Genomic DNA, 12,282 nt, shown 5'->3' with positions numbered 1-12,282 from the left:
TTCTGTAACAAAATGCAGAATATAATATAGATCTGCTATCTCTAAGTCAGCTTCTCACCAGTTTCTCTGGTTCCCAGGTTGTCTGGTTTGTCTGCTTTATGATTTTTGCCATATTAAATCTGCCTGTGTGACGATTAAGATAACCTTTAAGATGCTTTCACAGTATGATAAAAGGGGCTGATAGAGCAGTAGCTCTTATCCAAAGCGAATTTAAAAGGTGCTTTGTTGTTTACCTTGATAATATCCTTACATAGATTGTACTGGCTAGAGTCAAAATATACAACAAACCAGATGCTGCTAAATACAGCATCTGTATCCATTCATATGGTCCATTCAACCTTACATGAATAAGCATGGCTGCCATTCTGCATCTAGCCAATCGGGGGAGAGCCGTCTGGCATATCATGCTTAAAAAAATGATTGCCAATGATTTAAAGACTATATTTTTGCGCTATTTTGCTGCATTTGCTTACAAAAATGACAAAGTTATGTGGTGGGTGCCGAGTGGTCTAGCAGGCTAAGTGCTGCCACTATGATCGGGGAGGCGCTGGTTCGAATCCTGATCATGCAGCTTGCCATCAGCTGCCGGATCCCTGAGAGAGTACAATTGGTCTTTGAACATGGCAAAAAAACACCAAAGGGAGGTATAAGAGGAAATTGTACCATAAGAAATGCTGATTGGAAGGCTGGTTGAATAAGCAGAGTAAGCAGAGTAGGTGTTATGATGCCTAAATAAATGGGACTGAGAGAACGCAGACTCTGTGCTGATTTCGTTATAATGCACTTTTACCTTCACTAATGTGTTTCTGATAAAGTGCAGTTGTCAGTAAAGGCTTTTCCTGTTGATACATACAGACGTTCATTAAAGAGCTGAATCTGGGTCGCTAGTAATAAATCACAGAACAAAAGATGGTGAGTAGTCCATCTAGGAAACATGCATTTCATTTTTTCTCTTTGTTTCTCTCTCCTTCTCTCCTCCCTCGCTCTCCCCTGTGTGTGTTTGTTGTGTAACAGCCTACAGCAAGGACCAGGTGGACATCGCCACGCAGGGTTGGTTCATTGGTCTCATGTGTGCCATCGCACTGCTAGTCCTGATCCTGCTCATCGCTTGCTTCATTAAGAGGAGTCGAGGAGGGAAATACCCAGGTAAATACCCAACTCTCGGTGCTGCAAGCATGATGACACTAACACTGTAGCGTGAGCAATAATACCCTGGTGGCACTGTCCTAACAAGGTCAGAACTGTGTTATTGGTCCATTTGTCATTAGTTGTTGCGATAGTCTAAAAGAGGTAGTCTAGCTGCTTCCGTCCAGTAAAGTTAGGCCAAGGCCAGGTTTAAACTACACAAGTTAGGCCAGAATACAGTTTTTAGGAAATCACAGTTCTCCAACAAATATCTCGCAGGTTTAATATTTGATTTCTCTACAGTACTTTACGGCATCTGTGTTGAAAAGTATCAAATGCTCTTAAATAAGCAAATACCAGGAATTATGTATTTATCGCAAATAAAAGTGGTACAATATCTTATGATATCGATATTCTGTTGTATGAAAATTGTTGTGACTGAAAGGTAGTGCAGAAACTGGCTACAGCCAATGAGAGACTGAGTTCTAACTTGTGCTTTAATGACAAAATGTGTTTTTGGAGAGCAGACATCCATGTTCAGCAACTTCTAGCAAAGGTAGTCTGGAAGCTTCCAACAGATGTAGATTTATATAAGAGCCCTATTAAGAGACCACAAGCCATCAAACCAAGCTAAACTGCTTGAAGTTTTGCACCAGGAGTGAGTAGCATAAAGTTATTCAAAAGCAGTGTGTAAGACTGGTGGAGGAGAACATGCCAAGATGCATGAAAACTGTAATAAAAAAACAGTTATTCCAGACAATATTGATTTCTGAACTCTTAAAACTTTATGAATATAAACTTGTTTTCTTTGCATTATTTGAGGCCTGCAAGCTCTGCATCTTTGTTGTTTTTTTTGCCATTTTTCATTTTATGCCAATTGCTCTAAATTATATATATATTTTTTGGAATTTGTGAGAAATATTGTCTGTAGTTTAAAGAATAAAACAATATTTATTTTACTTAAACATAAACCTATAAATAGCAAAATCAGAGAAACTGATTCAGAAACTGAAGTCTCTTCATTTTTTTTCCAGATGATAGTCCTGCATTATATCAATATTTTGTCCCACCCCTAGTGTAGTAGTTGTATAAAAATTGTTGTGACTAAAAGGTAGTGCAGGGACAGGCTAAAGTCACTGAGAAATAAATATCTAGCAGGTTTAAAACTGGGATTCTCTAAGATACTTCACAGCATCTGTGTTACTGAAAAAGATCAGATGCTCCTAAATAAGCAAATACCAAATATGGGGGGGGTTGTATAAAAGTCTAAAATCAGTTGTATTGAGAAGTGTGGTGTGACTGAAAGTTAGTGCAGGAACTGGCTACAGCCAATGAGAGACTGAGTTCACACTTGTGCTTTTATGACTAATTTTGTTTTGGAAAGCAGACAGTCTCGTTCACCTGAGGTTGTCCACCAGAGATAATCTGGAAGCTTCCAGAAGAGATAGTCCACCAGACTGCTTACATTGACCTTATTATTAACATGGTGACAAAAGCTTAGCTTTCTAGTGTTATGAATGCTTTACTTTAATTATTTTTCATATGTGATGTTATTTCTTTGTCCTTTCTGGACAATATCTAAATAACTAACATCAAAATCGCCATAACCAAATCATGCGACTTCCCTTTTCCTCAGTGAGAGATAAAAAAGACCTACCTTTGGATCCGGTGGACCAGAAAGACCAGGATGGATCATTTGATTATCAGTAAGTATTGTAGGTTTTCTGCTTTAATATTGAATGATTGCATATCACAAATAAATGACTTTCCCTCTCTATTATTAAAATAATTCTGGTAATATAGCATGAGGTGATGTATGGTATTATATTTTCTCTATATGTTATTTTTTTGTTTGAGCTGAATTTAGGAGAAAATTAATAGGGGTAAAATGTAAAGAATAAAGTTATATAAACTAAATTATGTCTGTTTTTTGCTACATAATCATCCATATTAAAACAATATTGGAGGGGAAATATTATTTCAAATGAAATATTTGATGTTAAAACCTTTATTTGATTTTTCATTTTTGTCGTTTGTCTTTTACTCGTTGGTGAATTGTCTTGTCTTTCTTTTGCCTGTTTCAGGTTAGCTCTGACGTAGTTGTGAGAGATGAGCGGGACCAGCCCTTCTGTCTTAACTAAACTAAAAACTAATTAATAACTCGGAACAATCAGTTCTGTCCCATTTAAACAACCAATTAAAACACTTAAATGCAATAAAAAATTAATAAGCTTATAGTCCGGTAAACTAACTCTTTAATGCTTTAGAGGAACAAAATATGACCATGTTAAAGCTTACTGGCTACTTGGACAAAGGGGTAGGCATCACCAAGGGGCAGCGGTCACTTGGGCAACGTCGGTTGCCATGGTGTTGTCCGCTGTCTAGCACATATGTGCTGTGCTGCAGAGGCAGTGGCCTTGCTGAGATTGGCTCCAAACAATAGTCAGGCTAAATTGCCCATCTCCCTTCTACTGTGTGTCTAAATTTACTGGGCTCAGGAAAAAAAAGCCATATCCAAAAAGTCTGAATGAGGGACTGAAGGGAGGGGCTATGCTTGGTGAATATCTGTGCCATAAAACCTGGGCACACAGTTGTTATGCAGTTTGACAGTTTTTAAGGTACTATAAAGTGGTGCTAATTGAAACTTTGACCTCATTATGAGCAGCTTTTTTTATTATTTTTTAATAATAGCCTGTCATGCTCAGGTTTAATTGGACAACCCAGGTTAGATGATGCAGATCTGATGATGATAAAACATGATAGAACTCTAAGTGGTCCTACAGACTAAGGCTCTGCCACATTGATCAGGTTCAAATCCGGGTCATGCAGCTTGCTATCAGCTAAGCTGAGAGACCACAATTGGCCTTGCTCTCTCTGGGTGGGTAGATGGCGCTCTCTCCCCTCATCATTCCAAAGGGTAATGTTACTCAACACAAGGCGTCTGTGAGCTGATGTATCAGAACCGACTCGCTGCGCTTTCCTCCCAGAGCGCTGTCTTCTTGTCAATGCTGCATTAGCAGCAGCTCAAAGAGAGGCGGTAGCTGACTTCACGTGTATCGGAGGAGGCATGTGTTAGTCTTCACCCTCCTGGTGTTGGGGCGTCACTAGTGATAGGGGAAGTCCTAATGAGTGGGGTGGGTAATTGGCCGTGTGAATTGGGGAGAAAATGGGATAGAAATTATAATTAAATAAAAAAAAAAATAAGTGCTTAAAAAAGCTCTGCTCCTGTAATGTTTGATCCCACTGTCCTCCTTAACAATAAGTTAGTGGGTTTTAAGAAGACACTTTCGTTTTCATCAGAATATTTAGTGAATGAAGCCCAGTGTCGTTCCATAAAATTTCAGAAAGGAATAAAAAAAATTATTTAAGACACGCCTTGTTTTAATTTTTATTACAGCTTGCTGTAAAACAGACACTTTTTAAATGTAAATTATCTGTTACTTAAGTTAAATCAGTGCATGATAGCATTATAAAAGTCCCCCTGGAATATATGATATTTTTATATAGTTTTCTTTTTTATTTGTAGACCTATCTGCACTTTTAAACCTGTTAAATTAGAAATTAATTCTGGTAATCAACTATTTCTATAAATTGATCATTTTTTAAGGCTTACTGTCTGTCTTAAGTGTTGCTGTTGTTGCCTTAGCTGCTTAATAACATGCTTTTTGAAGTTGAAATTGAATGGAAAGCATACAGGCTAACAGGTGCGCTAACAAGACATTATTTCCCAGCTGCTTATTATTAACACGTCAAGCAATTGTTGTTTGGCATTCAGTGGCACACTTTCACTTTACCTTAATAAGAATGACCTGCCAGAGCCTGGAGACCACAGATCTGCGAGTATTGATTGTCGCTCTGTTGCCAGGTTCCGGTTTTAGTGGAAATCCATGTTAAGCTCAGTCTACTAACTTCTTTGTCCATCTTAACTGTTAAATGTCTCCCTTTTACCATCCGTCTTGTGACCCCACCCTTTTCCCCCCACCCAACTTCACCTCCCCCCCGTCCTCCCCTCTCTCTCCCACCACCACTGAAAATGGCGCCGTGGTTTTAAGGAATGAGAACAGGTATTTGACCCAGCATCTTTGAGCCTGAGCATGTAATAGACCTCTGATGATGTCATTTTGTCGGCCGCGGTTAGCATCCAGATGAGCGCTGGGGCTTAGCCACTTTTGTCTGCTGGAAAAAAGAATGGCTGAAAGCATCCCAGAGTAAGTTCCATTTGACATGTATTTGATTGCAGACAGTTTGAAGCCAAGAGATTTTTAAGGTTTGTTTTTTCTTAAGTAATATACATCCATTCCTGCCTTTCAGGTCTGCAACACATTTCAAATAAAAGTTGTGATGGCAGCAAATGATCTGATTTCAAATGAAAATAATGTCAAAAATAGATTGTAATCTCCATGCCCTCCGATAGCACTTTCCCACCAACTTGGAACTGGCACTGTTCTGGTTCACAAACCTAAGTTTGAACCGGTTTGCAGCATTTTGACCAACAAAAGTAGAACCAGGAACATTCGTTCACAGCAGGAATAGAAGAATACTAGGTTCTTTAGCACTAACCGTGACAGCATCTGTGGGTGTGTCTGTTTATACAAGAGCACCACCGCTGTGAACCTCTCTGTTTATGACGTATGATGTGAATTTTCTGAAGGTTCCACTAAAAATAATGAAAACGCGGGCTGGTTTGCTTAAAAGCACTACGGTTCTAATAACAGGGTTCATACAGTTTTTAACCAAGAGATTTCCTGACTTTTCCATGACTTATCAATGACTTAACAATGATCATACGATTGTTAAAACATCAGTGCAGACATGGATATAAAAAAAACAACTACAACTGTAATCAAAATTACAGTAGGCCTAAATTTGATTTGATATAAAAAAAACAATGTTGACACACAGTCTTCCATAATAAAATGTATGTCAAATCCTGAGAGCTCCATTTAGCTCCCTGCACGGGCTAAATTACTGAACAAACTCTGAGCAGATGTATTTGTTCATTTAAAATAGTATTTTTCCGTTGATAGATAAAAAAACAAAGATTAGTAGATAGTAAATTTCCATGACTTTTCCAAAACTTATCCATGCCTGGAAATTGCTAGTTTGAAATTCCATGACTTTTCCAGGTTTTTCATGACCGTATGAACCCTGTAATAAACACGAACGGCTACTTACAGCGCTAATACGGCACTGCATCAAGAACCGCCATTCAACAGCAGCTTATAGAACCACATGGATACAGATTTACTTTGGTAAATCCTACAATACAAGTTACATTCAAAAATGCTGCTTAAAACAAAACAGAAGCCGAATGTTAGCTACGTTCAACTTCCCTGGAGTTGGAAGCATTTGGGATCTGGGATCAATCACACAGTGGAAACACAGAGTATTGTGGTCAGATGACAAATTAGCAGGCTCGTTGCAACAAAGCAAGCAAACCAATCAATTGCCTAGGGCCCTGAGCTGGCCTGGGGCCCCAAGACAATTGGTAATGAACTGAATTCAATGATTAACTGTGTAAGCATTCCTTTAAATTCTATGATGGTTAATGCAGGAAAGTACAACACTCAATGGGGCTTCTCCCACTAGTTGCTGAGATTAGCCAGCCAGCCAGCCAGGTTTGTGATTCCTGCAGCCGGCAAAATATGAAACTTAAGCAATCATTAAGCCAGAAAAGAAAGGAGAGAAAGATTGCACAGATACATGTTTGTGGAAAAAAGTTATATGTAGCTGATAAAACAATGTATACAGAATACTGTTTATGAATCTTGGGTTCATACTGTCTGCCATCAAATAAAAGTCAAAGTCAAAGAAAATGTAGAAACGTTGAAAGAAACATTGGAGTAATGATTGATCACAAGGTTGTGAGTTTGATGCCAACCATGCTGTGGGACCCCATAGCATGGTTGGCATCAAACCCACAACCCTACATTCGTGATCTCAGTTTTCTATGTATGGTGACAATAAATGTACTTTTAAAAATGTATCAATATTTGTGTTTTGGTTCTAAATTCCCCATAGGAATGACATTCACTTTTTTCCATCCACAAAATTAGCTGAAACCCAGCGTCCTTGTTTGAGCATGTTGCTGGCAGCAAAATGACGCACAATCTCAGAGGTCTATTGGTTATTGTTAGGTGGGAGGAGTCTACCCGATGGGTGGCATCACAGCTGATATCCAATCAGCAATGTAGTTCCTCATGGGTGTCCGACACACAATTCATAATATTTGTTCTGATTTAGAGTATCATAGCATTTTCAGTCAAGAGGCTGCTCTGTTGACATTAATTAGTGCTAATATACATTAACACCCACACTGTATTACAGTCCATTAACGACATGTTTACAAGGCCCAAGAAACAGACTGGATATTTAACACTGCACCCCGATCAGCTTACTGTGTTCCGAGTCGCTTCTGCTCCAGTAAAAACTGGTTTAAGCTTTTTCTTATAAAAATATAATTGCATTTTTTGTTGGACAGCTGACATTTGAAAAGCAGCGACTCTGTGATCTAGAGGTCAAATCAATTTCAGATCAGCAGCAGCAAAGACTGAGGTTCCTCCCCCCGGCACTGTTGGACACCCTTGAGGTTCTGTTCTGCTGAAAAAGCAGCTCTCGACATTAAGCAGTACTCAGTGCTGCAGGAACTGAGTCTAAAACCAATGATTTTGATGCATGTAGTTTAATGATGGTATTGTTCTAGCCTGTTCACAGATCAGACCAACTCAGACCGACATGGAATATGCATGCAATGTAACAGCTAGCATAATGGTTTAATTCTGTAGTGATTTCTGCACTACAAAAATGAAATATTAAATGTAATGAAGAAATATCTTAAGTCTTATTTTCCACTGCAGGTCAAATGGTTCAAAGGTGGCGTTGTACTGTTTCACAACTGCTAAAGCCGTGCTAAATATCACTGGCTATAGACCTCACCAAACATCACTAATACAGTGTCAGTACACTAGCTACAAGCCTCACCAAACATTGCCACTACAGTGTTAGTACATTGGCTATAAGCCTCGGCAAACATCGCTACTACAGTGTTAGTACATTGGCTATAAGCCTCGGCAAACATCGCTACTACAGTGTTAGTACATTGGCTATAAGCCTCGGCTAACATCGCTACTACAGTGTTAGTACATTGGCTATAAGCCTCGGCTAACATCGCTACTACAGTGTTAGTACATTGGCTATAAGCCTCGGCTAACATCGCTACTACAGTGTTAGTACATTGGCTATAAGCCTCGGCTAACATCGCTACTACAGTGTTAGTACCAGTGTTGGGACTAACGCCGTTACTTTTTTTCAGTAACGAGTAATCTAACTAATTACTATGACTGTAACTATAACGCCCTTACCATTTCCGACACCCCATTACTGCACGTTACTTTAGCAGCTCTATGAACTTTTTTTTTTACTTCGCTTTGCCCTGGTTAACCCCTCCTCTGTCCGGTGAACTTGAGCTTCTGGCCGCTGTGCCTGTGGTTTGGCGTGGTGAAGTGAGGCACAATTGTGACGATTTGCGTGCTCTAATCAATTCAGTGATTGCCGTGGACAACCCAAGTTCCGAATTAAGGACGTTAAGCTCTTTTTAGCTGCTCCCGTTTTTGTGGTGCTGCTGCTTTCTATTTTAGAGCTTAGATTCTCTGCCCGAATCCCACCTGACCTGAGGACCGACCCGAAATCAGGCTCCTATTTTTATTTTATATAAAGCTCTGGTGTGATAATCACAATGTTGCTAAGTAACCAATTATTGTTCACTAAAGCGAACGAAATAGCGAAAACTGAAAGTGAAAAACATTTGTGTTAACTGAATCTAATAAAAACGGTAATTAAAAGGAAAAACATAACTATCTCGAACTGTATTTTGTGTTTATAAAACTAACTAAAACGAACTGAAATTACTGATAGAATACCCTCATTTTTGTGTTTAATTTATTTATAAGCGCTGTTGTACAGCGGAGTTGTACAGCGGGAGTTGTTGTGCCGAGCGCGCGGCACTCGTGGTCCGTTAGTTCTTGTGTAAAGCGCTCGCGCTTGCAAGCCCACCCTAAAATGAACAGAAAAAATTAAAACAAAATAAAATTAAACTATAATAAAAATGAAAAATGTAATCACGTAGCTCTGGGCGCACGTGAACGCCTCCGCGTTTGACTTGCAGCATTGTGTGTAGCTGTTCTTAAAAGTCATTTAAATTAAATAATAGTTCTATGCTTCTATGTTACAGTGTTAATTAACATAATTCTGATTATATTTCGCTCATTCAATCAGCCCGAAAACAGACAGTTTATGGGGCGGATCGGGTCGGGCTCATAATGACAGTTTATGGTTCGGGCTTGGGCAGAATGTGCACGGGCTCCGGCTGGGTCGGATTTTTTGGGCACGATCTAAGCTCTATTCTCTTTTGGTGAAGCTGTTATATTGATACCATTTTAACGGGCATTAAATTGTTGTTTTTGTCCATTATTTTGTTTTATATATACATATTTCTTTTGAGTGTGGCTTGGTTTGTTAAATTTCATCCCCAGACGCGTTTTTCCGCTTTTTTCAGTATTACAAGTTTTAGTAATTTTCTTTGGTTGTGTGGAGAATTTCGTTTTATTTTTTTGAAATTCGTTAGATTATATTTTTGTCAACATTTTGGGTTTATTTTCGTTTGTTATTTTTTGTTATTTTTCTAATAATAATAGTAAATGCATAATTGATTTCCTTTTTTTGACGGGCGAATAATAAAAAGTAACGCGATAGTTACTTTTACTGGTAACTAATTACTTTTATAGTGGAGTAACTCCGTTAGTAACTCAGTTACTTTTTTGGAGAAGTAACGAGTAACTATAACTAATTACTTTTTCAAAGTAACGTGCCCAACACTGGTTAGTACATTGGCTATAAGCCTCGGCAAACATCGCTACTACAGTGTTAGTACATTGGCTATAAGCCTCGGCTAACATCTCTACTACAGTGTTAGTACATTGGCTATAAGCCTCGCCAAACATCGCTACTACAGTGTTAGTACACTGGCTACAGACCTCACAAAACATTGCTACTACAGTGTTAGTACATTGGCTACAAGCCTCAAGAAACACCCCTTCTACAGTGTTAGTACGCTGGCTACAGGCCCAACCAAACATCGCTACTACAGTGATAGTACAATGGCTACAAACCTCACCAAACATTGTGAATACAGTGTTAGTACATTGGCTATAAGCCTCACCAAACATCGCTACTACAGCGTTAGTACAGTGGCTACAAGCCTTACCAAACATAACTACTATAGTGTTATTAAACTGGCTACAGACCTCACCAAACATCGCTACTACAGTGTTAGTACATTGGTTATAAGCCTCACGAAACATCGCTACTACAGTGTTAGTACATTGGCACCAAGCCTTACCAAACATTGTTACTATAGTGTTAGTACATTGGCACCAAGCCTGGCCAAACATGGCTATAACAGTGTTAGTACACTGCCTACAGACCTCACCAAACATCCCTACTACAGTGTTAATACTCTGCCTACAGACCTTACTAAACATTGTTACGACAGTGTTAGTACACTGGCTATAAGCCTGGCCAAACATGGCTATAACAGTGTTAGTACACTGGCTATAAGCCTCGCCAAGCATCGTTACTACAGTGTTAGTACACTGGCTATAAGCCTCGCCAAGCATCGCTGCTACAGTGTTAGGACACTGGCTACAGACCCTACCAAACATCGCTATTACAGTGTTAGTACACTGGCTCTAAGCCTTGCCTAACATTGGTAATACAGTTTTGGAACACTGCCTACAGGCCGCACCAAACATTGCTACTGCAGAGTTTGCCCACTGGCTACAGGCATTGGCAAACATTACTACTTGCAAGGATAGCATACTGCCTACATGTCTTGCCAAATATCGCCAAACAAGTACGGTTTGCTAAACCTTTGAACCCTGCAGTGAAAAGAGGCTGTTGATTGTTATGAGGTTCTTTTGATGCTGCTCAAGATACATGCAGTTTAAACATTTACTTTAGATACTCTTACTAAAGTTACTTTATTAAGCGACATTATCTTAATGCACTGGCATTTCTTCGCAACATTCCAGTATGTCTTTAAAGAAACCCTCTCATTTCACTTGAGAGTGTAATGAGAGTTGTGTACAGTTGTGGTCGCACATTTGCATACATTTATTTATTTATCATGGACGTGAATTTCATGGCAATGTTGATGATTTACCCTATAGATTTCTTTGAACTGTTGTTTTTTTATATTGTAGCTTTTGTCCAAAGCGACTAACAATAGTCAAGTACAATGTAAAATAAGTTTAAAGGTAAAAACAACTTTGGATAGGGATAAAAGGAGGTTAAAGGGGAGTAATAGGATAGAGGAGTGAAGGAGGGGAAGAAGGAAATGAGGTTAGAAGTAGTTAGTGTGTTAGAGGTGTTAAGAGAGTAAGTGCTCTTTGAAGAGTTGTGTCTTCAGGAGTTTCTTAAAGATAGCGAGACATACTTCTGCAGACATACCTCTGGTCATTGTGGCCATACAAATCAAAGTTGAAACATATGTGTTATGACGTTTTATAAAGCTCAGTTTCCCATTCACATGAACATACTGAAAACAGGGCTTTTACTAATCTGCAGTTTTCATGTGGGTGGGAAGCCAAAAAAAATCAGGTAATTGTTGACGGGTTCTAATTCTTAGTGTGCATCAAATTCTCATTTCGATACATAAAGAGAACAGTGAAATAAGTAATAGAAACTTAACTTAAACTGACATGCCATGTCATTCATGCCCATGATATGTGTATAGAAGCTTATATAAACTTGTACAACCACAACTGTACATGCTCAGTAACTTTAATACTTAATACTTTGCGTGGGTTTTGATGAATGAAAAGTATGAAAGGTATTTGGTTTTGCCACAGAGTTCCTCAGCCTTGTAAGCATGTCTAAATGAACAGCACTTAACATTTATATATTTTACATAATATCTGATTTTATGTGTGTTTTTGTTTATATGTTGAACTGTTTAAGTCAGACTATGTACTTTCACATAACAATAACAAAACAATAATACAGTGGGGAAAGTAAGTATTTGATATCTCCCATTTAGCAATTTTTCCTACCAACAAAGAATGCAGGTCTGTTTTTTTGAACATTCTTATCATAGGTACA

At 38.7% G+C, this 12,282-nt stretch overlaps 1 protein-coding gene across 11 annotated transcripts in view; it reads left to right on the top strand.

The window, feature by feature from the left end:
- Window positions 1-12,282, top strand: part of nfasca (neurofascin homolog (chicken) a) — a 204,459-nt gene that overhangs the window by 180,680 nt on the left and 11,497 nt on the right. For 9 of the 11 annotated variants that reach the window (XM_049471606.1, XM_049471609.1, XM_049471611.1 and 6 more), the window contains 2 exons: window positions 1,015-1,146; window positions 2,762-2,831. In XM_049471606.1, coding sequence (XP_049327563.1) covers window positions 1,015-1,146; window positions 2,762-2,831 — 202 coding nt within the window. Of the gene's footprint in view, window positions 1-1,014; window positions 1,147-2,761; window positions 2,832-3,209; window positions 4,498-5,177; window positions 5,190-12,282 lie in introns of those variants that run through there. The other 2 variants (XM_049471615.1, XM_049471612.1) reach the window with 2 other exon arrangements.

This window comes from Astyanax mexicanus, chromosome 24 (assembly GCF_023375975.1).
Source record: "Astyanax mexicanus isolate ESR-SI-001 chromosome 24, AstMex3_surface, whole genome shotgun sequence".
NCBI lineage: Eukaryota > Metazoa > Chordata > Actinopteri > Characiformes > Acestrorhamphidae > Astyanax > Astyanax mexicanus.
The sequence above is the reverse complement of the archived record's forward strand: the minus strand, read 5'-3'. Positions and strand labels throughout refer to the sequence as shown.